This window comes from Macaca mulatta, chromosome 4 (genome assembly GCF_049350105.2).
Source record: "Macaca mulatta isolate MMU2019108-1 chromosome 4, T2T-MMU8v2.0, whole genome shotgun sequence".
Taxonomy (NCBI): Eukaryota; Metazoa; Chordata; class Mammalia; order Primates; family Cercopithecidae; genus Macaca; species Macaca mulatta.
The window spans coordinates 85,110,042-85,136,530 of record NC_133409.1 but is presented as its reverse complement, the minus strand read 5'-3'; the positions used below and the strand labels follow the sequence as shown (position 1 = coordinate 85,136,530).

At 35.8% G+C, this 26,489-nt stretch overlaps 1 protein-coding gene across 2 annotated transcripts in view; it reads right to left on the bottom strand.

Annotated features, from left to right (window-relative positions):
* The window catches only part of ASCC3 (activating signal cointegrator 1 complex subunit 3), a 372,277-nt gene that overhangs the window by 231,153 nt on the left and 114,635 nt on the right, over positions 1 to 26,489 (bottom strand). For both annotated transcript variants that reach the window (XM_078001240.1, XM_015136988.3), the window contains 2 exons: positions 20,349 to 20,549; positions 19,760 to 19,900 (listed from right to left, as the gene is read on the bottom strand). In XM_078001240.1, coding sequence (XP_077857366.1) covers positions 19,760 to 19,900; positions 20,349 to 20,549 — 342 coding nt within the window. The remainder of the gene's footprint in view (positions 1 to 19,759; positions 19,901 to 20,348; positions 20,550 to 26,489) is intronic.

Sequence of the window (26,489 nt, the reverse complement as noted above, 5' to 3'; positions counted from 1 at the left end):
TTAATCCAACTCATATTTTCCTTCTCCTTTCTTACCAATCTAAAGTTTACATTATCTTGCTGGTTCGTGTTTATTTTTTCAAACACCTCCATGTAAAAGAGATTAAATCATTTATGAAACAGGAGGGCAAAGCTAATGAGGTTCAGAAAATCCTAATCTCTAAGTACAGCACATTTAAACAGATAAACTAGAAATTATATATGGAAACCCAAATAAAGTGGCATTATATTTCCAACTTATTCTAGAAATGTTTCCAGAATCCTTTTGAAGTAGATTGTCCATGTAATTCAGGTTGTTAATACCTTCAGCCATCTTTTCATACTCAACATGTTTAAAACCAAACTCACTATTATAAGAAGTTACTTTGTCATCCTATGTGCTCAGATTGAAAACGGCCTGCTAGGAAAGTTATTTTGGTATATGACATCTGTTTATCCTCCAACCTTTTAGAATGATGTCCAGAACATTAAATGGGCTAAATTCTATCTTCATGAGCCAATCAAAATTTATGCTCCCCAAAACCACTGTATATATTTTGATCAAATTGTAAGAACTCTGCAGCAGAAAGTTCAATACTGTACATAAGAAATCCTTAATAAAAAAGTTGTTCCTTTCATAATCCAGATCTCTGGTTTAAAATTAAATGGAACAGTCTCAAATGTAGAAAACTGTGAGTGTAAGTACGGAAAAAAAAAGAAAGTAAATGATCTGAAAAACCCAAAATAAGAAATATAATTATTAAACTATTTTCCTTCTGTATAGTATAATTCTGTGCAGAGATAATTCTGAAGTGAATAGGCCCCTTTCAGAGCACAGACATGAAGGGATTTCTAAAGCTAGGAGCTGGGCCAAATTATATGGTTCTAACCTGATTCTTTAAGCACCACACTCTTACCAATCAAAAACTTTGAAGATCATAGCTTATTCAAATTTCACATTAATATACATCAAAATCCTAAGTAACGTGAACAAAATAAAGTTAATGATGTTTATATTTCATGGAAATTGAAATTAAGAGAAAGAAAAGGTTAAAAATTCTAATTAAAATTTTAAATTTGACCAAGATCATTGGCAAGTAGTTTATTGCTAAAATATTCAACAGCAAAAAAAAAAAAAAAAAAAAAAAAAAACACCTTATTTTTGACAACAGAATGGCTATCAGCTATACTAAAATATCACCATTAAATTTAAAGTGATATTTATACTTCAGCATCCAATGATAAAAACTAAAGCGACATGATAAAGAGGAAGGTTGTATTAATGTCATCAGTAAAGGGCATGAAAAAATGGACAAATCAAAGAGGTGCCCTGTTTTTAAAAAAAACAGTCTTGCTATTAATATGCTGCCTAAGCTGGAGTGCAGTGGCTAATCACAGATACAATTATAGTGCACTATAGCCTGAAACTACCGGGCTTAAGTGATCCTCCTGCCTTAGTCACTCGAGTAGTTGGTACTACAGGCTCTTGCCACTGCATCCTGCAAAATGTCTTCTATCTAGAGGAGAAAATTAGAGTAGTGGCAGTGATCAAAGAATGTGCTGACATTTTGAAAAAAGCAATCTTACCTGTAATATGGAGGACACTATATGCTAAGAGACAATTGCTTTTGTTATATTAGTTGGGCAAAAGGAAACACTGCATAAAGAACCAAAATCATTAGGCCTAAGGTAACAGGCTGAACATAAAATCAATTTGCTCTACTAATTTCAAAATATTTGATATTAATTACTAATAAGGTCACTATATGACACTCCAATTTCTTAATGTTTTAGAGAAGACCTAAAGAGTTCATCATCAATTTTAAATCATGATTAAATTCAAATTCCTACTATTTAACTATTCAATAATTGTGCTGAAAATGCACAGCCTTTTTATATTTAATGTATTTTAGCAATTTGTTTTAAGAAAACAGATATTTTGCAGGCTAATACTAACAATGGATACAATTTTATTAAATATCAATTGCAACATAATAAAGCAAAAAAAGTTTAATTAGTCATAAAATATTCCAAGAAATTATAAGTGTTGACAAAAAGGTTTGGTTTAAAACAAATGTACTTGTACATAATCTGGTTTGGTCAAGACAAAATGCTTTAAAGTAAATGCCAGTGCAACATAAAACATTGAACTGGTGTTGATTTCTTTTAATTTTTAACTTTGGTAGGTACACAGTAGGTATTTATGGGGTACATGAGATGTTTTGATACAAGCATGTAATGAATAAGAATCATATCACGAAGAATGGGATCCCTCAACTGTTTATGTTACAAACAATCCAATTATACTTTTAGTCATTTTAAAATGTACAATTAAATTATTATTGACTATACTCACCCTGTTGTACTATCAAATAGTAGGTCTTACTCATTGTACCCTTCAACATCGCCACCTCCCCATACTCACCCTACTACCCTTACCATACTCTAGTAACTATTGTACTACTCTTCTATTTCAATGATTTTCAATTCAATTGTTTTGAGTTTTAGATCAGTTGTTTTGATTTTTAGATCTGATATGGTTTGGCTGTGTCACCACCCAAAACTTATCTTGAATTGTAGCTCTCATAATCTCCATGTATTGTGTGAGGGACCCAGTGGGAGGTAACTGAATCATGGAAGTGGATTTTTCCCATGCTGTTCTCATAATAGTGAATAAGTATCACAAGATTTGACAGTTTTATAAAGGGCGGTTCCTCTGCACATGCTCTCTCTAAGATGTGTCTTTTCTCCTCTCTCACCTTCCACCATGATTGTGAGGCCTCCACAGTCATGTGGAACTGTGAGTCCATTAAACCTCTTTTTCTTTATAAATTACCCAGTCTCGGGTATTTCTTCATAGCTGTATGAAAACAGACTAATACAAGATCCCACAAATAAATGAGAATATGTGATATTTGCCTTTCTGTACCTGGGTTTCTCAAAACTCTCAAAAGTAGAATTAACTCTTTCTCACTGGAACATTCTTTTCCTAATTCAGTAAAAATATTCTGGAACAGCATTTCTCAAAGCAAGTTCTATTAATAATTGTTCTATGAAAGAACGCATCTGTATTCAAGTAAGTTTGGAAAATGCTACGTTTACAATGTTAGATAAATTAACTTTCCTGCAAAGCATCATAATCTCTATTATATATAGTTTCCCCCCAATGTGCTTTCTTTTTTTGAGATGAAGTATTGCTCTATAAACCCAGGCTGTAGTGCAGTGGCACCATCACGCTCACTGCAACCTCAACCTCTAGGGCTCAAGTGATCCTTCCACCTCAGCCTCCTAAGCAGTTACACCCCCAACTAATTTTGTTTATTGTCTTTATTATATTAACATGAACTATGAATCACTCTTAGAGATCATACTACATGACCACCTGACTATAGAATTCTTTCATTCATTCAGCAGCTCCCCAAAATACTGTTCTGCTACACACACACACACACACACACTGGGCCAACCTGTTTTAGAGTATAATGAAAGTTCAAATTTCAAATATTTCTATTATTTTCATTTTCGCTCACAAAGTAAGAATACAGACAAAACAAAGACCTCCTGGAATCATAAAATTAAATAAGCTTTTGGTTTTACCAAAAAGCTAACTATCGGACAAACTATATGTGTCAAGATACTTTACATGGTATATTTCACAATATTAAAATTCAAATTTACTTTGAAAAAAGTAAACTTTTTAAAAATTATGCATCTACATGGAAAAATATCAAAATAATATGTATTTACATTAGCAGATATCATTAGGAGATTTTTAAGATTCATATATGTAAAAATCTTATTTTTGGAATACAATACAAAAGTAATTTATCCAGAATTTTTCTATTAGGTCTGGAACGTCTAGTATTCAAAAAACCAGTAGTGATTTAAAAATTGGTTTGAGTGAATGTTTCTTTTCTTTTTTTAATTTTCTTTTTTTTTGTTTGTTTTTTGAGACAGAGTCTCACTCTGTTGCCCAGGCTGGAGTGCAGTGGCGCCATCTCAGCTCACTGCAAGCTCCACCTTCCAGGTTCACACCATTCTCCTGCCTCAGCTTCCAAGTAGTTGGGACTACACCCGCCCACCACCATGCCCGGCTAATTTTTTGTATTTTTAGTAGAGACGGGGTTTCACCATTGTTAGCCAGGATGGTTTTGATCTCCTGACCTCATGATTCGCCCGCCTTGACCTCCCAAAGCGCTGGGATTACAGGCGTGAGCCACCGTGCCTGGCCAGAGTGAGTGTTTATTTTCAATTAGCCAAAGTTTTGTTATGACAAATGGTATTTCCAAATAATTTAAAAAAAACTTCTTTGTACCACAAGTTAAAAATACAGGCAGAATACTTTTGTGCTTCTGAACTTTCTAGTACTTTTACACTTCTGTTTATAAATTTTCTTCCTTAGAGGTAGCATATATGTTTCTCTATTTTCAACTTTTAATTTAATTTAAGTAATTCAGTAAAAGTTTGGAAGTTCCAGACTTGTGAGAAAAAATAAACTTTCTTAGTAATCTTTGAGATACATCTTAATCACTATTCTGTCATTATTTTGTCTGTTGTTCATTAGCATTAGAATAATAAAACTGTAACTTTCACTCAATAAAGCCAACTGAGCTTATGTAAACTCCCTTCTCTCAGTTCAAAAGTATAAAAAGACAAGAGAAAATATTTAAAATAGTAACATTACACAAGTATATACACTAAGGGAATCGAATGATAAAAATATCTGATTCTAAGGCTGGGCTTCTCTCAAAGTTTTGGGGCCAAATTGCTGTAATTTGCAGATTATATCACTGCCTACACAGAAAGTCAAAGAGAATTTACAGATAATCTATGACTATTAGAGTAAGAATACTTAGCAGCGTCGTGGGATATAATACAAAACCAAGTGTTCTTATCCTCCAACAACAGCCATTACAAAATTTTTTTTTTTAATTAAATAGTGGCAAATAATACAAGATATCTAGAAATAAATCTTTTAAAATGTACAAGATCCATGAGGAAATACATTTTTGAAAAGCTTTAAAAAAGACTTAAAAAGTGGAAAATATGCAATACTCACAGGTGGAGAGACATAGTAAAGGTGTCAACTTTGTTCAAAGTATTGCAGAAACATAATTCTAATAAAAACCCAAATAGATCTTTCGATGTAATGAAAGAGTCCAATTTCAAAATTAAAATGTTCAGTAAGTAGCTAAGGCTATTCTAATACGAGAATAAATGAGGAGGCTGAATTTGCTTTATAATCAAGACTTATTCTAAAATGATAGTAATTAAAACAGTGTAGTCCTCAAGGAGGGCCAGATACAGATACACACACATACACAAACACACACACACACCACCACCACCAACAACAACAACAACAAATACAGCTCAGTAATAGCCACAATGCAACAGCAGAATTGAGAATATGGCAAAGATAATATTGTACTTCACTAGAAAAGGCTAGAAAGATGACAACAAAAGGGCTTTCTTTAGGTGAAGAAATAAAATAATAACCCTGCTCCTACCAAAATAACAATAAAAATCCAGAGAGACTTAAGACTTAAATCTACAATATAAAACTTCATTCAGAATAAAATCATTCAGAAGAAAAATGTAGAACTTCATACACTTGGGATAAACTGGAATTTTCAAAAAAACACAATGAACAAAAGAGGCACAAATGACAGAGGAAGTTTATAAATTTGACTATCTTATAATTTTAAGTCTATATGGCTGAACAAGATAAAGTAGAACTATTTCATCTCATTCTTGCTTATTACACCTAATAACCCTAAACAAAATGCATGAAACAGACATTGGAAGACTCTGAAAAGTGAAAAAAGAAGTAGGACTTGATAGGGACATCAGTACTCAAGGAAAGAGCTGGCAGGGAGTTCCTGGAGTTTCTTTCTGCATATTCCAGACTGGTGAAGAAGCCCACAACTCAGAATTTCAGTGGGTGCAGAACTAACTCCCCAAACAAACAAACAAGACTTCTCTTTCTATACAAAGGACTGAGAGGAAGCACCAAAGAGAAACTGAATCTTTTTGACAACACCAGCCAAACACCACAGAATGAAAGTGCTCCTCTCCCAACTCACCGTGTGTGAAGACTGGCACTGATGGGTGGGAACATGTGTAAACAGAGTATCGGCTACCATCCCACCCAGGAGATTTAAATAGGAAGGAAGTTCTCTGATATCATAATACTCAAAAAGTCAAGGATGCAACTGAAAATAACATGCTTACCAAGAGCCAGGAAAATACCAACTCAAATGAGAAGACACATGTAGCAGCTGCTAACTCTGAGATGACAAAGATGTTGGAATTATCTGACAAGACTGTTATTTTCATTTTACTTTAAGTTCAGGGATACATGTGTAGAATGTGCAGGTTTGTTACACAGGTATATGTGTGCCATGGTGGTTTGCTGCAGCTATTGACCCGTCCTCTAAGTTTCCTCCCCTCACTCCCCAAGCCCCAACAGGTCCTGGTGTGTGTTGTTCCCCTCCCTGTGTTCATGTGTTCTCATTGTTCAACTCTCACTTCTGAGTGCCAACATGCAGTGTTTGGTTTTCTGCTCCTGTGTAAGTCTGCTGAGGATGATGGTTTCCAGCTTCATCCATGTCCCTGCAAAGGACATGATCTCATTCCTTTTTATGACTGCATAGTATTCCATGATATATATATACCACATTTTCTTTATCCAGTCTACCATTGATAGGCATTTGGGTTGGTTTCATATCTTTGCTATTGTAAATAGTGCTGCAATAAAGATGTGTGTGTATGTGTCTTTATAGTACAATGATTTCTATTCCTTTGGGTATATACCCAGTATTGAGATTGCTGAGTCAAATGGTATTTCTGGTTTTGGATCCCTGAGGAATCATCATACTGTCTTCCACAATGGCTGAACTAATTTACATTCCCACCAATAGTGTAAAAGCATTCTTATTTCTCCACAGCCTTGCTAGCATCTATTGTTTCTTATTTTTTAATAACTGCCATTCTGACTGGTGTGAGATGGTCTCTCACTGTGGTTTTGATTTGCATTTCTCTAATGATCAGTGATTTTGAGCTGTTTTTCATATGTTTGTCATCCACATAAATGTCTTCTTTTGAGAAGTGTCTGTTCATATCATTTGCCCACTTTTGGATGGGGTTGTTTTTTTCTTGTAAATATGTCTAAGTTCCTTGTAGATTCTGGATATTAGACCTTTGTCAGATGCGTAGATTGCAAAAATTTTTCTCCCATTCTGTAGGTTGCCTGTTTACTCTGATAATAGTTTCTTCTGCTGTGCAGAAGCCCTTTAGTTTAATTAGATCCCATTTGTCAATTTTGGCTTTTGTTGCAATTGCTTTTGGCATTTTCGTCATGAAGTCTTTGCCCATGCCTGTGTCCTGAATGGTATTGCCTAGGCTTTCTTCTAGGGTTTATATGGTTTGGGGTTTTAAATTTAAATCTTTAATTCATCTTGAGTTAATTTTTGTATAAGGCATACAGAAGGGGTCCAATTTGAGTTTTCTGCATATGGCTAGCCAGTTTTCCCAGCACCATTTATTAAATATTATTGGAGATCCTTTCCCTATTGCTTGTTTTTGTCAGCTTTATCAGATGGTTGTACATGTGTGGTGTTACTTCTTGTAGTATAGTGTGAAGTGAGGTAGCGTGATGCCTCCAGCTTTGTTCTTTTTGCTTAGTATTATCTTGGCTATACAGGGTCTTCTTTGATTCCATACGATACTTAAAGTAGTTATTTCTAATTCTGTGAAGAATGCCAATGGTAGACTGATGGGAATAGCATTGAATCTATAAATTACTTTGGGCAGGATGGCCATTTTCCCAATATTGATTCTTCCTATCCATGGGGAGGGAATGTTTTTCCCATTTGTTTGTGTCCTCTTTTATTTCACTGAGCAGTGGTTTTTAGTTCTCCTTGAAGAGGTCCTTCACATACCTTGTTAGCTGTATTCCTAGGTATTTTGTTTTCTTTGTAGAAAGTGTGAATGGGAGTTGATTCGTGACTCGGCTTTGTGCTTGTCTATTGTTGGTGTAAAGGAATGTTTGTGATCTTTGCACACTGATTTTTGTATCCTGAGACTGCCAAAGTTGTTTATCAGTTTAAGGAGTTTTGGGGCTGAGCTGATGGCGTTTTCTAAATATAAAATCATGTTGTCTGCAAAAAGAGACAATTTGACTTCCTCTCTATTTGAATACCAATTTCTTTCCCTTGCCTGATTGCCCTGGCCAGAACTTCCAATACCATGTTGAATAGGAGTGGTGAGAGAGGGCCTCCTTGTCTTGTACTGGTTTTCAAAGGGAATGCTTCCAGCTTTTGCCCATTCAATATGATATTCACTGTGGGATTGTCATAAATAGTTTTTATTATTTTGAGATATGTTCCATTGATACCTAGTTTACTGAGAGTTTTTAACATGAAGGGATATTGAATTTTAGCAAAGCCTTTTCTGCATCTATTGAGATAATCACGTTGTTTATGGATTACATTTATTGATTTGCATATGTTGAATGAGCCATGAATCCCAAGGATGAAGCTGACTTGATCATGGTGGATAAGTTTTTTTTGATGTGCTGCTGGATTTGTTTCTGACAAGACTTTTAAAGTAATTATAAAAATCCTTCAAGGAGCAATTTCAAACACCCTTGAAACAAACGAAAAATTAGAAATGTCTCAGCAAGGAAATAGAAAATAGTTTTAAAAGCCTAATACAAAGTTCAGAACTGAAAAGTCTAATAACCTAAGTTAAAAACTCATTGGAAGAAATCAACCACAGAATGTAGACAACAAAGTAAAAGAATCAGTGACATCAAACATAGATCAAAGAAATCACCTAGACAGAACAGCAGAGAGAGAACAGATTGGAAAACAAAACAAACAAAAAACCCAGATCTCGGTGTCCTGTGGGATAATAACAAAAGATCTATTCCTGTCAGCCGAATCCAAAAAATAAAGGAAAAAACATGACAGGTTGAAGAAATAAAGGCTGGAAACTTCCCAAATTTGACAAAGGACATAAACCTGCAGATTCAAGAAAGTGAGCAAACACTCAACAGGATGAACTTAAAGAAATTTACACCTAGGCAACTCATAATAAAACTGTTGGAAACTGAAGATAAAGAAAGAATGTTGAATCTTTAAAGAAGCCCAAAAGAAACAACATATTAACTATAAAAGAATAATAATTTGAATGGAGTGAATTTCTCTTCAGAAACCACAGAGGTCAGAAGAAAAGTGGCATACTTTTTAAGGCCTGAAAGAAAAGAAGGCCTGGCCTGGTAGCTGATGTCTATAATCCCAGCCCTTTAGGAGATCAAGGCAAGAGGATCACTTGAGACAGGAGTTTGGGAATAGCCTGGGCAACACGGCAATACCTCGTTGCTACAAAAAACAACGTGGTGGCATGCGCCTATAATCTCTGCTATTCAGGAGGCTGAGAGGAGAGGACTGCTTGAGCTCAGAAGGCTGAGGCTGCAGTGAGCCATTACTGTGCTACTGTAGTCCAGGATTGATGACAGAGTGAGACCTTGTCTCTAAAAAATAAAATTATAAAAAAACAAAGAATAGAACTGACAACCCACGAATCTATTTCCAGCAAAAATGTCCTTCAGGAATGGAAGTGAAATAACGATTCTCAGATTTTATGCAGAAAGGCAGCAACTGCCAGTAAGAATTGGAGTTTGGAGATTATTGGCCCAAGGGTATAATCAAACATGCATGACTATGGCTGCACAAAAAGAGGAGAGAAAACTACAGCTTCATTAGTGAAAGATGCCCAAAATTAGTGAAAGGTGCCCAGAGCTAGGATTCCGAGCTAGTAAAGTAGCTTGAAATCTAAAGCGAAGGATGGTTCCAAGATGGCGGAACAGGAACAGCTCCAGGCTACAGCTCCCAGTGTGAGCAAGGCAGAAAACGGGTGATTTCTGCATTTCCAACTCAGGTACCATGTTCATCTCACTGGGGCATGTCGGACAGTGGGTGCAGGACACTGAGTTGAGCCCAGTGAGCAAAAGCCGAAGTAGAGCAAGGGGCAAGGGGCAAGGGGCAAGGGGCAAGAGAATTCCCTTTCCTAGCCAAGTGAAACCGTGACACACAGTACCTGGAAAATTGGATCACTCCCACCCTAATACTATGCTTTTCCAAGGGTCTTAGAAAACGGCACACCAGGAGATTATATCCTGCACCTGGCTTGGAAGGTCCCACACCCACGGAGCCTCCCTCATTGCTAGCACAGCAGTCTGAGATCTAACTGCAAGGGGGCAGTAAGGCTGGGGGAGGGGTGCCAGCCATTACTGAGGCTTGAGTAGGTAAACAAAGCAGCCTGGAAGCTCGAACTGGGTGAAGCCTACCACAGCTCAAGGAGGCCTGACTCTGTAGACTCCACCTCTGGGGGTAGGGCATAGCCAAACAAAAGGCAGCAGAAACCTCTGCAGATTTAAATGTCCCTGTCTGACAGCTTTGAAGAGAGTACTGGTTCTCTCAGCATAGAGTTTGAGATCTGAGAATGGACAGACTGCCTCCTCAAGTGGATCCCTGACCCCTGAGTACTCAAAATGGGAGGCACCCCCCAGTAGGGGCAGACTGATACCTCACAAGGCCAGGTACCCCTCTGAGACACAGCTTCTGGAGGAACAATCAGGCAGCAACATTTGCTGTTCAGCAATATTTACCTTTCTGCAGTCTCTGCTGCTGATACCCAGGCAAACAGGGTCGGGAGTGGACCTCAAGCAAACTCCAACAGACCTGCAGCTGAGGGTCCTGACTGTTAGAACGAAAACTAACAAAACAGAAAGGACATCCACACCAAACCCCATCTGTACATCACCATCATCAAAGACCAAAGGCAGATAAAACCACAAAGATGGGGAAAAAACAGAGCAGAAAAGCTGAAAATTCTAAAAATCAGAGTGCCTCTCCCTCTCCAACAGAACGCAGCTCCTCACCAGCAACGGAACAAAGCTGGACAGAGAATGACTTTGACAACTTGACAGAAGAAGGCATCAGACGATCAAACTTTTCCGAGCTAAAGGAGAAAGTTCGAACCCACTGCAAAGAAGCTAGAAACATTGAAAAAAGATTAGATGAATGGCAAACTAGAATAACCAATGTAGAGAAGTCCTTAAATGACCTGATGGAGCTGAAAACCACGGCACGAGAACTATGTGACGAATGCACAAGCTTCAGTAACCGATTCAATCAACTGGAAGAAAGGGTATCAGTGATTGAAGACCAAGTGAATGAAATGAAGAGAGAAGAGAAGTTTAGAGAAAAAAGAGTAAAAAGAAATGAACAAAGCTTCCAAGAAATACGGGAGTATGTGAAAATACCAAATCTACGTATGATTGCTGCACCTGAAAGTGACGGGGAGAATGAAACCAAGTTGGAAAACACTCTGAAGGATATTATCCAGGAGAACTTCCCCAACCTAGCAGGGCAGGCCAACATTCAAATTCAGGAAATACAGAGAACGTCACAAAGATACTCCTCAAGAAGAGCAACTCCAAGACACATAATCGTCAGATTTACCAAAGTTGAAATGAAGCAAAAAATGTTAAGGGCAGCCAGAGAGAAAGGTTGGGTTACCCACAAAGGGAAGCCCATCAGACCAACAGTGGATCTCTTGGCAGAAACTCTACAAGCCAGAAGAGAGTGGGGGACAATATTCAACACTCTTAAAGAAAAGAATTTTCAACCAAGAATTTCATATCCAGCCAAACTAAGTTTCATAAGTGAAGGAGAAATAAAATCCTTTGCAGAGAAGCAAATGCTGAGAGATTATGTCATCACCAGGCCTTCCCTACAAGAGCTCCTGAAGGAAGCACTAAACATGGAAAGGAACAACCGGTACCAGCCACTGAAAAAACATGCCAAAATATAAAGACCATCGATGTTAGGAAGACACTGAATCAACTAACGAGCAAAATAACCAGCTAACATCATGATGACAGGATCAAATTCACACATAACAATGTTAACCGTAAAAGTAAATGGGCTAAGTGCTCCAATTAAAAGACACAGACTGGCAAATTGGATAAAGAGTCAAGACCCATCAGTGTGCTGTATTCAGGAGCATCTCACATGCAGAGACATACATGGACTCAAAATAAAGGGATGGAGGAAGATCTACCAAGCAAATAGAAAGCAAAAAAAGGGAAGGTTGCAATCCTAGTCTCTGATAAAACAAACTTTAAACCAACAAAGATCAAAAGAGACAAAGAAGTCCATTACATAATGGCAAAGGGATCAATTTAACAAGAAGAGCTAACTATCCTAAATATATATGCACCCAATAGGAGTGACTAGATTCATAAAGCAAGTCCTTACAGACTTACAAAGAGACTTATACTCCCACACAATAATAATGGGAGACTTTAACACTCCACTGTCAACATGAGAAAGATCCATGAGAGAGAGAGAGTTAACAAGCATATCCAGGAATTGAACTCAACTCTGCACAAGCAGACCTAATAGACATCTACAGAACTCTCCACCCCAAATCAACAGACTATATATTCTACACAGCACCATACTGCACTTATCGCAAAATTGACCCCATAGTTGGAACTAAAGCATTCCTCAGCAAATGCACAAGAACAGAAATTATAACAAACTGTCTCTCAGACCACAGTGCAATCAAACTAGAACTCAGGATTAAGAAATTCACTCAAAACCACAAACTACATGGAAACTGAACAACCTGCTCCTGAATGACTACTGGGTACATAACAAAATGAAGGCAGAAATAAAGATGTTCTTTGAAACCAATGAGAACAAAGATGCAACATAACAGAATCTCTAGGATACATTTAAAGCAGTGTGTAGAGGGAAATTTATAGCACTAAACACCCACAAGAGAAAGCAGGAAAGATCTAAAACTGACACCCTAACAACACAATTAAAAGAACTGGAGAAGCAAGAGCAAACACATTCAAAAGCTAGCAGAAGGCAAGAAATAACTAAGATCAGAGCAGAACTGAAGGAGATAGAGACACAAAAAACCCTCCAAAAAAATCAAAGAATCCAGGAGCTGGTTTTTTGAAAAGATCAACAAAATTGATAGACCGCTAGCAAGACTAATAAAGAAGAAAAGAGAGAAGAATCAAATAGATGCAATAAAAAATGATAAAGGGACTATCACCACCAACCCCACAGAAATACAAACTACCATCAGAGAATACTATAAACACCTCCACGCAAATAAACTAGAAAATCTAGAAGAAATGGATAATTTCCTGGACACTTACACTCTCCCAAGACCAAACCAGGAAGAAGCTGAATCCCTGAATAGACCCATAGCAGGCTCTGAAATTGAGGCAACAATTAATAGACTACCAACCAAAAAAAGTCCAGGACCAGATAGATTCACAGCCAAATTCTACCAGAGGTACAAGGAGGAGCTGGTACCATTCCTTCTGAAACTATTCCAATCAATAGAAAAAGTGGGAATCCTCCCTAACTCATTTTATGAGGCCAACATCATCCTGATACCAAAGTCTGGCAGAGACACAACGGAAAAAGAGAATTTTAGACCAATATCCCTGATGAACATCGATACAAAAATCCTCAATAAAATACTGGCAAATCAAATCCAGCAGCACATCAAAAAGCTTATCCACCATGGTCAAGTTGGCTTCATCCCTGGGATGCAAGGCTGGTTCAACATACGCAAATCAATAAACATAATCCAGCATATAAACAGAACCAAAGACAAAAACCACATGATTATCTCAATAGAAGCAGAAAAGGCCTTTGACAAAATTCAACAGTCCTTCATGCTAAAAACTCTCAATAAATTCAGTATTGATGGAATGTATCTCCAAATAATAAGAACTATTTACGACTAACCCACTTCTCAAAAAAGAACAGACACTTCTCAAAAGAAGATATTTATGCAGCCAACAGACACATGAAAAAATGCTCATCATCACTGGCCATCAGAGAAATGCAAATCAAAACCACAATGAGATACCACCTCACACCAGTTAGAATGGCGATCATTAAAAAGTCAGGAAACAACAGGTGCTGGAGAGGATGCAGAGAAACAGGAACACTTTGTTGGTGGGACTTTAAAGTAGTTCTACCATTGTGGAAGACAGTGTGGCGATTCCTCAAGGATCTAGAACTAGAAATACCATTTGACCCAGCCATTCCATTAATGGGTATATACCTAAAGGATTATAAATCATGCTGCTATAAAGACATATGCACATATACATTTATTGCGGCACTCTTCACAATAGCAAAGACTTGGAACCAACCCAAATGTCCATCAGTGACAGACTGGATTAAGAAAATGTGGCACATATACACCATGGAATACTGTGCAGCCATAAAAAAGGATGAGTTCATGCCCTTTGTAGGGACATGGATGCAGCTGGAAACCATCATTCTCAGCAAACCATCGCAGGAACAGAAAACCAAACACCGCATGTTCTCACTCATGGGTGGGAACTGAACAATGAGAACACTTGGGACACGAGAAGGGGAACATCACACACCGGGGCCTGTTGTGGGGTGGGGGGAGAGGGGAGGGATAGCATTAGGAGATATACCTAATGTAAATGACCAGTTAATGGGTGCAGCACACCAACATGGCACATGAATACATATGTAACAAACCTGCACGTTGTGCACATGTACCCTAGAACTTAAAGTATAATACAAAATAAATAAATAAATAATTTAAAAAAATGTTAAAGCAATAAGCCCAATGCCAGGTTGAGAACTAAACAGTATATTTATGGGACATAAGAATATAATTTACAGATATTCAGATAAAACTGCAACCTGGGCATATATAATATCTGCCCCTATCTCCATCTACCCTTTATTCCCACCCTTATCCCATATATTGAAATAATCAATAGACTACATACCATAGGAAAAATCGCCTTGAAGGAAGAGTAGATTAGAGCAGTGTGACATCGAACACTACCTGTGATTGAGCTCATGCGTATTCACAGCACCACACCCTGTCAACTACAATTACTGGAGCTTTGGTCTAGCAGAGTAATACAAAGAAAATTCAGATTTGCCTTTGCAATTGCTTGAGCCTAAGAGATCTGAACAGAATCTCCCTCTATCCTCAACCAAAAAATAAAGAAAAGCAAAACGTGAAATATCCTATCTCAACTCCCAAAGGTACACAGATAAATGCCTCCCCATAAAAGGATGAGGAAACAAATATAAAAGCAGAGAACAATTCCAGAACTCAGAGCAAATGCTTTGCTTTAACACAAAGTTACTGCCAGGACAGGAGAAATCTTTTCTAAAATTTGTAACCAGTGTTTTCACTGATGTTCAAAGGAACACTGCTCAATGGAACCACTGAAAAGTACAGTGAATATTGTAAAATAGTAACTCTTCATCAAGGATACATTTAGAGGGAGAAGTTTGAAACCAATGTTAGATATAGAATAATGGAAAGTAATGTTGGAAAAGTAGATCAGTGTTTTAACCAATGACAAATTTATGGTGTTTTTCAGAGTTGCACAAAACTGCATTTTAGCTGTACACCAGAAAGATATTTGTTGCCTATACTGTTTCTCCTAACAGTAAATCTTATAGTTATATAATTCTCTCTTGTAAAAGGAAATTTTACATTCAAACCTCAATAAAATCATAACTGCTGCTATACCTGAAGGTCCCTAGTGAACCACAAAATACATCACATCTCATAGTATACTTAATTTATACAAGATTCTTAACAAGCTAGGTAGTCGGACTTAATTCAATAAGCAATAAAGAACCAATGAAAGTTTATGAGCAAGAGAGTAATATGATCAGAATGGCAAGGGAGAAAATTTGCAAATGAGATTAATTTGGCTTCCTATATTTAAAAAAAGATTAATAATACTGAGAATGTTAGAAAAAAACACAAGGCAAATTTAAGATTATATTTAATTTAATCAATGCTGATTATTGGGAAACTTATTTATCAAAAATAGATAACATGAATAATTAAGAAGCTATTAAAAAATTTCAAAATGAAAGTGAGGAAAGCAAGAAATTCAAACTCCACAAAAAAAGTTGAATATATATGTACTCCCACATTCTTTACATTATTCTCTGGTTTGCTTTGTCTATAGCCTCATCTCAAAGGCAGCAACAGCAGAAGTTTTTAATCTGCAAGAATCTGTGAAAAGGGTAGAAGGACAGAGTAAAAAGATTAGAAACTATATAGTTTCAATTCTACAAAAATTAGCAACTCCAGAATTAGAGCAAGCACAAAAAGTTCAATTAATAAACTATTTTTGAGGCCAAGCACCTAGTCCCTGCCCTTACATAGTCAAAAATTACTGACGAAAGATACAGAGTCTAGCAAAGTGCAAAAATGGGCAAATGGGTAAGAAATACATGTTCATAAACCTTTTAAGAATATAAAATTCTGTAGATCAGTCAGGGTAGTGGGAAAAATGAATAGAGAAAGACGGAAACCTTCTTGGAAGGCTGGGAGGTTTTGCAAAGCCTCGGGAGAAAATAAAAGCTGAAGGTGGCTAATTCTCTTACACTGAAGCAGAGGGCAAAGGGTAGATAACAAGGGAATATAAGGGAACTCACTCGATAAACTGGCTTACTTATGTCTCCGGACACCAATCTTTGATCATTTGCACACAGGACCACTATCTACTCGGGGGATTGACAATGTTAATTACCCACAAATTGTGTTTGCTCCAAGTCTTTGTCATTAAATCTGTACTAAATAAATACAAACGTCCCTGGCTTATCGGGGCTGCACTCTCATTGGCAGAGCTGCACTCTCATCAGTGATGGTAAGCCATGCAGTCCCCTAGCCGCGGTCTGAGGCAAAATACCTGTCTGTGTACTTCTTACATCTGTCGCTCGGCCAGAGTCTGCGGGACAGACTACGCATAAATCTAAGTAGATTTTTTTGGTTTTACTTTCTGCTCCTGTAAAATGGAGATATTACCCAATAGAGTTCTTGTGAAGACTCACGGAAGTTGCACATATGCATTTAGCATAGTAACTGACTCATAAATTGAATTTAAATGTTACCTCCCTTGTCTTTCCATAAACATCCTTGCGTTAGCATCAGTAACATACTCGGATACAGGACAAGAGCAATCAAAATTTTACTTGAGAGTGATCCAGATTTTTAAAACTATATCAGGTCCAAAAGCATAGATTTTGTACACTAGGTATTATTTTATGAATATAAATGAATGGTGCTACAGGATTCAGGGAAGAAGTAAATACAAGGTTTGAACTGGGTTTTAAAGACTGGGCAAGATTTGAACAAATGTCAATAGATAAAGGAAGATACTAAGAAAAAGGAGAAAACACATGAGGAAACTTACTAAAAAGCAACGTCCATTTAAGAAAATGTTATTTGAGCAAGGCTATTTTAGAAAAAGCAAAAATAGCCTGATTATAGTTTATATTGAGAAGCATCTGGGAGATAAGGTTGAAAACCAGGCTGGATGTAGACAATAAAAATAATCCGATGTCATATATAAGGCACTTTGATGTATCATGGTAGTTTTCAAATTGTTTTGGCTTTGGGACTCCTTTGTAATCTTTAAAATTATTCAGGTCACAAAGAACTTTGTCTTTTTGAATATTTCTTTATTGAGATGGAGTCTCACTCTGTCACCCAGTCCTTTATTATTATTTATTGAGATGGAGTCTCACTCTGTCACCCAGTCCTCCCCACTTCATGACCTAAACGAAGTCCAATTATCTCCCAAAGGCCTCACCTCCAAATACCATTACTTGTGGACTAGGGCTTCGACATATAAATGGTGTTTGGGGGTCGGGGAGATGGTATGTAGACATTCAGCCCATATGCGTGACCTTATTTGGAAAAAGGGTCTTTGCAGATGTAATTAAGGAAAGGTTGTTAAGATGAGATCATCCTGACTATGGTGGGCCCCAAATCCAATGACTAGTGTCCTTAAAAAAGGGGAGTAGGGGAAAAGACAAGCAGGGGAAAAGGTCACAAAGATGGAAGCAGAGCTTGGAGTGATGTATCTACAAACCAAAGAATGCCAAAAATTCCCAGCAGCCACCAGAAACCAGGAAGCATAGACCAGACACTGTCTCAAAGCCTCCAGAAGGAACTAACTCTGCTGACACCTTGATTTCAGATTTCTAAACTCCAGTACTGTGAGAGAATTAAGACTGTTGTTTTAAGCCACTGTACACCAAAGATAAAATTCTAAGCCCCCCAACCATCTGAATGGACCCCTCCTCTTAGCAAAGGCATTCCAAAGTTAACCTGAAAAACTAGTTCAGGCCATAATGGGAAGTGAGAGCAGGACATGCCTCATTATACTCTCCCTCCTTTTGGAATTACTGATAGAATAGACTTTTTTAAGTCTGATAAGAAACATTTACAAACTATTCTCGCTGAATAGACAGGCCTCCTTTCTTTAGATAATAACTCTTTCAACCAATTGCCAATCAGGAAATCTTTACATTTACCTATGACCTGGAAGCCTCCACTTCAAATTGTCCTGCCTTTCCAGACCAAACCCATGTACATCTTACATACTGATAGATGTCTCATGTTTCCCTAAAATGTATAAAACCAAGCTGTACCCCAATCACATTGAGCACATGTCATCAGGACCTCCTGAGGTTGTCACTGGTGCATCCTTAACCTTGGCAAAATAAACTTTCAAAATCAATTGAGACTTGTCTCAGATACTTTTGGTCTATACCACTGAGCTTATGGTATTTTGCTATGGGGGCCCTAGGAAATTAATTCACACTCTAATCACATTTTAAATCAATATCCACTCACTGTTTTAAAAGTTCTATTATATATTTTCCATATTTTCCATTAATATCTGGTCATCCACTATTTTATTTTTTACATTTCTTTTTTTTTTTTGAGATGGAGTCTCACTCTGTTGCCCAGGCTGGAGTGCGGTGGCGCGATCTCTGCTCACTGCAAGCTCTGCCTCCCGGGTTCACGCCATTCTCCTGCCTCAGCCTCCTCAGTAGCTGGGACTACAGGTGCCCACCACCATGCCTGGCTAATTTTTTGTATTTTTAGTAGAGATGGGGTTTCACCTTATTAGCCAGGATGGTCTTGATCTCCTGACCTTGTGATCTGCCCGCCTCAGCCTCCCAAAGTGCTGGGATTACAGGCATGAGCCACCATGCCCAGCCTATTTTATTTTTTAAAAACACAATGAACTTCACCTAACTTACATATTGCTTTCAATAATAATCATCTAGTTGAAATGTAAATATTTTTTCTTACTTAGTCATAAGATTCTTGAAGACAGAAACTGTATCTTAAGTGTCTTTATTGTCATGCATTCATTCATTTCTTCTAATATGGTGCTATATACAGTGCATGATTTAATAATAATAACTTTGCATTTGATTAAATAATGAATGACCAAAAAGCTTTATTGTATGTTAAATCATTCTTATGGAATAGTTTGGAATACTAGTGCAATCATTTTAAGATCTATGTATGTCCCTCCTCTTAAAATTAAACTCTGGTCTTATTTATATCCTCATCCCCTACTGTTTTAAAAGAATAGCCTTACTGCCAATAGACTTGGAACCTAACAATATTCAAGATGCAGTAAGAATCACAGGAGTTAGAAGGGACACCAGAAAACAAAGTACCAGCAAAAACTCTTTGTAGTACAGAGATAAGATGTGGTTATAAATAAAAGTTCATTATATTATGTTTGTATCACCTATTCTAGTTACTTAAGATATAGTCATTTAAAAATTTTGCAATTACCTAAAAAAAGAATGGTATTAAACAAAAAATCTAGGTAAACAACATACCTGAGTACGTAAAATTTCACTTTTTGACAACTGCATGTCACCAGTCAATTCTTTCACAACGATGCCTAGTGGCTCTAGACGTCTGCTGAAGTAATTTGTCATTTCAGCTGCCAAGGCTTTCATTGGAGCAACATATACAATCTATACCAAAGGAACACTAGCTTGATTAATGAGCAAAAACCACCATGTCATTTGTCTTACAGTAGCCAATACAAGTCACAATTTATTGTGAAATATGATTGTAACTACTTCCAGTGAAAAATCTTAATAGTGATATATGAAAAGTCTTATTTTTGTGAGATACGTGTGTAGCTGTTTAAAGAATAGAATTTGTTTACACAGCTGCATCACTTTGAAAATTGGTTTGCTTTCAAAGCTAAATGTATTTTCATAGCTTCTTACATGGTAATAGAATTTTCATAACACAAATAAGAACTGCCTTAATAGTAATCAAGTAAGTCAAGCCGTATTACTTATCTGATTTCAAGTACAATATCTTTAAGAACTTTCAAATTTCATGTTATATATAACCGCAAATTTATTTTATTCCTTACAATTTAAAAAGCTGTTGTCTGGTTTATTTACTTACCTTAAATTCATTCTTTTTGATAACACCTTGTTGAAAATGTTGGCGAATTTCGTGCAAGACCGTAAGCATTGCAATGTTGGTTTTTCCAGCTCCTGTAGGGGCACAAATCAGCATGTTCTCATTGGTGTTGTAGGCAGTCTCAAACACTATTGACTGGATTCTATTGAGTCTCTTCATTCCTTTAAAAGCCAGCTGTCCAATCTAAAAAAAAAAGGCATCATCCATTATAAATAGTAACAATGTGAAGGACCCATACAAATCATTATGTGCAAACATTTATTTCCTTTGTTTCTTAAAAAAAGACTAACTTGTAGTTTCACAATGTGTCTTTTATTTAAACGGAGGTGTATGCAGTTGAGAATAACTGAAAAATATTGTGCAATTCGAATGTACTTGAAATGGTAACTCGATAAATTTGAAAAATATGACTCTATACCTAAATTTTAGAATACAATTCTTAAGTAAAAAAGATGATAAATTAGTAATGTGAGAAAACAAAATTTAAGACAGGTATTTTTTTAGTTCATGTTCATTTACAAATTTCATCATGATGTTCTAATTTATCTAGTCTAGATTAAAGATGACTAATGAAACAGCAAACAAGATACTTCTTGAAGATACAAATCAATAGCAAATTCTATTTCATGTGTTTTTAAAAAAAACTTAAAAAAAATGCAGCTGTAATAGTAGGAACAAAAGCCATAGACTACACTTACACAGAGTTTGCACTGCAACATGTGCAGGTGTAGAATCTTTGATACGATTTTGTTTAATCCTCAAAACAATTATTTGGTGTAGGTACTCTTATTATGTCCCTTTAATCAAAAAGAAACTAAGACCCAGAGCAGTTAAATAATTTTTTCCTAAAATTTTCCTACATAAAAGTCTTATATGAAAACTAAAGGTCTGAGAGTAAACAAAACACTGGTTGAGATTATTTGCAGAAACTTGGAATGGCTATATTAATATCAGAAACAATAAATTTTGAAGCCAAGAATATTACCAGCAAAACAGAAAGTCATTTCGTAATGACAGAGGTAAATTAATCAATATGATATAATAGTCCTAAACATTTGTATAACTAATAACAGATCTTCAAAATACATGAAGTAAAAACTGAAGACATGCAAAGGGAAATAGGCAAATCCACCATTATAGTCAAAGATTTCAATATCACTCTTCAAAATCTGTAGAACAAGAGGCATGAAAATCAGCAAGGCTACCATAGACTTGAATGGCACTATAAACCAACTTGACCTGATTGACACTTAATCATCTAACAATAGTAGAACACATGTTCTCTTCCACTGCTCTTGGAACATTTAAGTTATAATATATTCTTGGTCAAAAAACAAGTCTTAATAAATTGAAAAGGAAGACAGTCATGCAAAGCATATTCTCTGACTGCAATGGAATTAAATCAGGTACGCTTATTAGAAAGATACTTGGAAAATATCTAAGTATTTGAAACAAAATAGCATACCTCCTTAAAGAGCACACTTCCTACCACTGATGAAAGAAGAAATCAAAACAATTTGTAAGTATTCTTAACTGAAGGGAAATAAAAATTTATTATGTCAAAATTTGTAGAGACTGCTAAAATAATACTTAGGGGAAATTTTGTAGCACTAACCACTATATTTAAAAAGAAGATACCACATGATCTCACTCACATGTGGAATCTGAAAACGTTCATACCATCGAAGTAGAGAGTATAATAGTGGTTACCAGAAGCTACAGAGGACGGGGGGAAGAAAAGCATGGGAAAAGGTTGGTCAATGAGTTCAAAGTTATAGTTAGATAGGAAGATTAAGTTCTGGTGTCTTATTACACAGAGACTATAGCAAATAATAATGTATATTTCAAGATAGCTAGAAGAAAGGACTTTGAATGTTATAATCACAAAGAAATAATAAACATTTAAAGTGACAGATATGCTAATTACCCTGATTTGATCATTATGCACTATACACATGCATTAACACATCACATGGTACCTTTATTTATTATTTGTCAATTACAAATAAAACTTTTCAAAATAATCCATTAAAAAAGAAAAAAGAAGGTTTCAAAAGAATAACTTTATTTTCCAAAATAAAAAATTAGAAAAAGAAAAACAAAACCAAAGCGGAATAAAGGAAATAATTATAAAGATCAATGAAACAAAAAACAGAAAAGGATGATTCTTTGAAATTAATAAAATTGATTAACCTCTGGGCAGACTGATCAGGAAAAATAAGGGAAGATACTAATTATCAATACCAAGAATGAGAAAAGTGGCATCACTAGAGATAATATAGGTATTAAAAGAATAGTAAGAAAATGTAATGAACAACTACATGCCAGTAAATTTGACAACTCAGATGAAATGGGCAACTTTCTTAAACAACATAAATTGCCAAAGCTCACTCAAAAACAAATACACAACCCCATATCTATTAAAGAAATTAAGAATAAGGTTAAAATTATTTACACACAAAAAAACAAAAAAACCTTGAGGGCCAGAGAGATTCTCAAATGAATTCCACCTAAAGTATAAGATGGAAATAATATCAATTCTACATGGAGTTTTAAACTATTTCAAAAAAAAAAGTAAAAAAAGGAATACTCCCCAAATCATTCTATGAAGCTATCACTGCCCCAATATAAAAGCCAGATGAAATAAAATCACAGACTAATACCCCTCAAAGCATAAATATAAAATTATAAACAACATAATACATCACAGAAAAACTTCATGATCATCTTAATAAATGCACAAAAAGCTTTTTACAAAATCGAACATTCATTTATTATTATTTTTTGTCTTAATTTTAGCAAACCAGAAGTAGAGGAGAATCCCTCAACCCAACAGAGGGCATCTACAAAAATGTTACAGCCGTTCCCATCATATTAACAGGGTAAGACTGAATGCTTTCCTCTAAAACCAGGAATAGGAAGGCTGTTACACTCACTCACCAATTAACATTGTATTGGAGGTTCTATCCACTTAACATTGTACTGGAGTGCAATCAGAAAAGGGGGGGGAAAAAAAGGAAATAAAGTCATTAATATAAAAAAGGAAGGAAACAATACCTGTATTTAGAGATGACCTGATTGTCTATGTAAAAAATCAGATGGAATTTACAAAAGAGCTCCTAAAGCTAATGTGTGGATTCAGGAAGGCTGGAGAATGCAAGACTAACAACTAAAAAATTACATTTCTATATACCAGCAATGAAATACCTGAAAGCAATTTTTTTAATCAATAAAAATAGCACTCTGTTATGAATTTCTTAAGGATAAATATGAAAAGAGATGGGAAAGACCTGTATACTGAAAACTACACTATTTTGCTAAATGAAAGATACAATTCTTAAGACGTCTTCTTTTTTTTTTTTTTTCCCCAAACTCATCTACAGATTCAATGCAATTTCAATCAAAATCCCACCAGGCGTTCCTATGGAAATTGGCAAGCTGACTTTAAAATTCATATGGAAACACACATGACCTAGAAGGAACAAAACAAATTTGAAAAAGAATAACAATGTTAGGGAGCTAAAACTACCTGATACCAAAAATTATTAAAACACTAGAGAAATCAAAACAGCATGGTATTTACATAAACATAAACAAATAAATCAAGGAACTGAATAGAAAATCCAGAAATAAATCCACACATATTTGGACAACTGATTTTTGACAAGAGCTGAAAGGCAATGTAGATGACAAAGGTCAGCATTTTCAATAAATGATGCTAGAACAAATGAGTATACACATGTTTAAAAAATGACTTGAATCCATACCTTGTGTCACATACAAAAATTAACTCAAAATGAATCACTGACTAAAAGTAAAGCCTGAGAGTATAAAACATGTAGAAGAAAAGATGAAAGAAATTCTTTGTGGATGTGAGTTATGCCAAGATTTCTTAATTAAAATAAAAATCTATAAACAAATCAGTAAATTTCACTTAAGCAAAATGGAAAACCTATTATCTTTAAGATACTGTTAAGAAAATAAAAAGAGAAGCCATAGAATGGGAGAAAAATCTTTGCAATACATATATCAGATAAAGTACTTATATGTAGAATATATTAAAAACTCAACAAAACAATAAAGAAAATAAGCAATTTAATTTTAAGAGTAGGTAACGATGTGAAGAATCATTTCACCAAAGAAAATATATAGATGTCAAATAAGCACACATAAAAATGCTCAACATCATTAGTCATTAGGGAAATAAAAATTACAATCACTATTATGCACCTATTAAAATGGCTAACATTTAAAAAATTGGCAAAATGTTTAATAATTTAAATATTTTAAATTGCAAGTATTGTTGAGCATGTAGAGAAAAAAGAATTCACACATACTGATAGTAGATAAACTAAATGTACAATCACTTTAATAAAACAATCTAGCAAGCTTTTTTTGTTTTGTTTTGTTTTTGTTTTTTGGTTTTTTTTCTTTTTGAGACTGAGTCTCACTCTGTTGCCCAGGCTGAGTTGCAGAGGCACGATCTCGGCTTACTGCAAGCTCTGCCTCCTGGGTTCACGCCATTCTCCTGCCTCAGCCTCTCGAGTAGCTGGGACTACAGGTGCCAGCCACCATGCATGGCTAATTTTTTTTGTATTTTTAGTAGAGATGGGGTTTCACCAGGCTAGCCAGGATGGTCTAGATTTCCTGACCTCATGATCCACCCGCCTCAGCCTCCCAAAGTGCTGGGATTATAGGCGTGAGCCACCGCATCCAGCCCAATCTAGTAAGTTTGTAAAAGTTAAACAAACATACAACTAAACTAAATGTACAATCACTTTAATAAAACAATCTAGCAAGTTTCTAAAAGTTAAACCTATACCTAACATACCCCTTTGAGGGTCTACCCAAGAGAAAAATAAGTATATGTACATACAAAAAGATGTATATGAACGTTCATAGCAGTTTTACCTGTAATAGCTTAAAACCATTCAAATGTCCATCAATAGATAAATGGATAAACAAAATGTTATATATTCATACAATGGAATACTACACAGCATTGGCCGGGTGTAGTGGCTCATGCCTGTAATCCCAGCACTTTGGGAGGCCGAGGCGGGCGAATCACAAGGTCAGGAGATCGAGACCATCCTGGCTAACCCAGTGAAACCCCACCTCTACTAAAAAAAACACAAAAAATTAGCTGGGTATGGTGGCAGGTGCCTGTAGTCCCAGCTACTCAGGAGGCTGTGGCAGAAGAATGGCGTGAACCCGGGAGAAGGAGCTTGCAGCGAGCCGGGATCATGCCACTGCACTCCAGCCTGGGCGACAGAGCGAGACAGCGAGACTCCGTCTCAAAATAAAACAAAACAAAACAAAACAAAAAGAGATCATAGTAGTATCTCTTAGGCCTAGGCAGGCCAATTAAACATCTGAGAGTACCACTGATACTTTCTTCATCAATTTCTCCTGATCACTTAGCCTCGGAAGGACAGTACAGCACATTTTTCAGGATACTGGGCTTATAGTCAGAGACTCAAGTTAAAATACTCGCTTTGCCACTATTTGCAATATAACTTTTAAGAAACTTAAGATCTCTAAATTATATTTTCTCATCTGCAAGGTAATATTGCAAGTATGACCTGCAGGTAACTTAAGATCTCTAAATTCGATTTGCTCATCTGCAAGGTAATATTGCAAGGTAAAGGTGTTATCTTTATAACACAAGGAAGTTACAAAAATTAATTTAAAAACAGCTAACAATTATGGAGGGCTCACTATGGGCTAAGCACAGGAGTCCTTGACATAAAATATCCTAATTATTTCTATAGCCATACCAGAATATTTTATAGATGAGGAAAATGAAACTTGAAAAAGTTTGTTTCAGTTCACACAGCTATAAATGGTAAAGCTAGTATTTGAGGTCATATAGTATAACTTCAAAACCAGTCTTTAATTAGATAATATATAAAAATCATATACTATAAACCATACACAGAGATGGTACTTGTTAAATACGTTGAAATAAATTAATGGTAGCTATTATCATTACTGTCATATGTCATTTCATTTTTATATAAGATTTACTAAAATATTGCTGTGAATGAATGCAGCAATTTCCAGTTTTTATAGACTTATGACAAGAAACAGAGTATACTATCCATAAACTACAAATCTGATCAT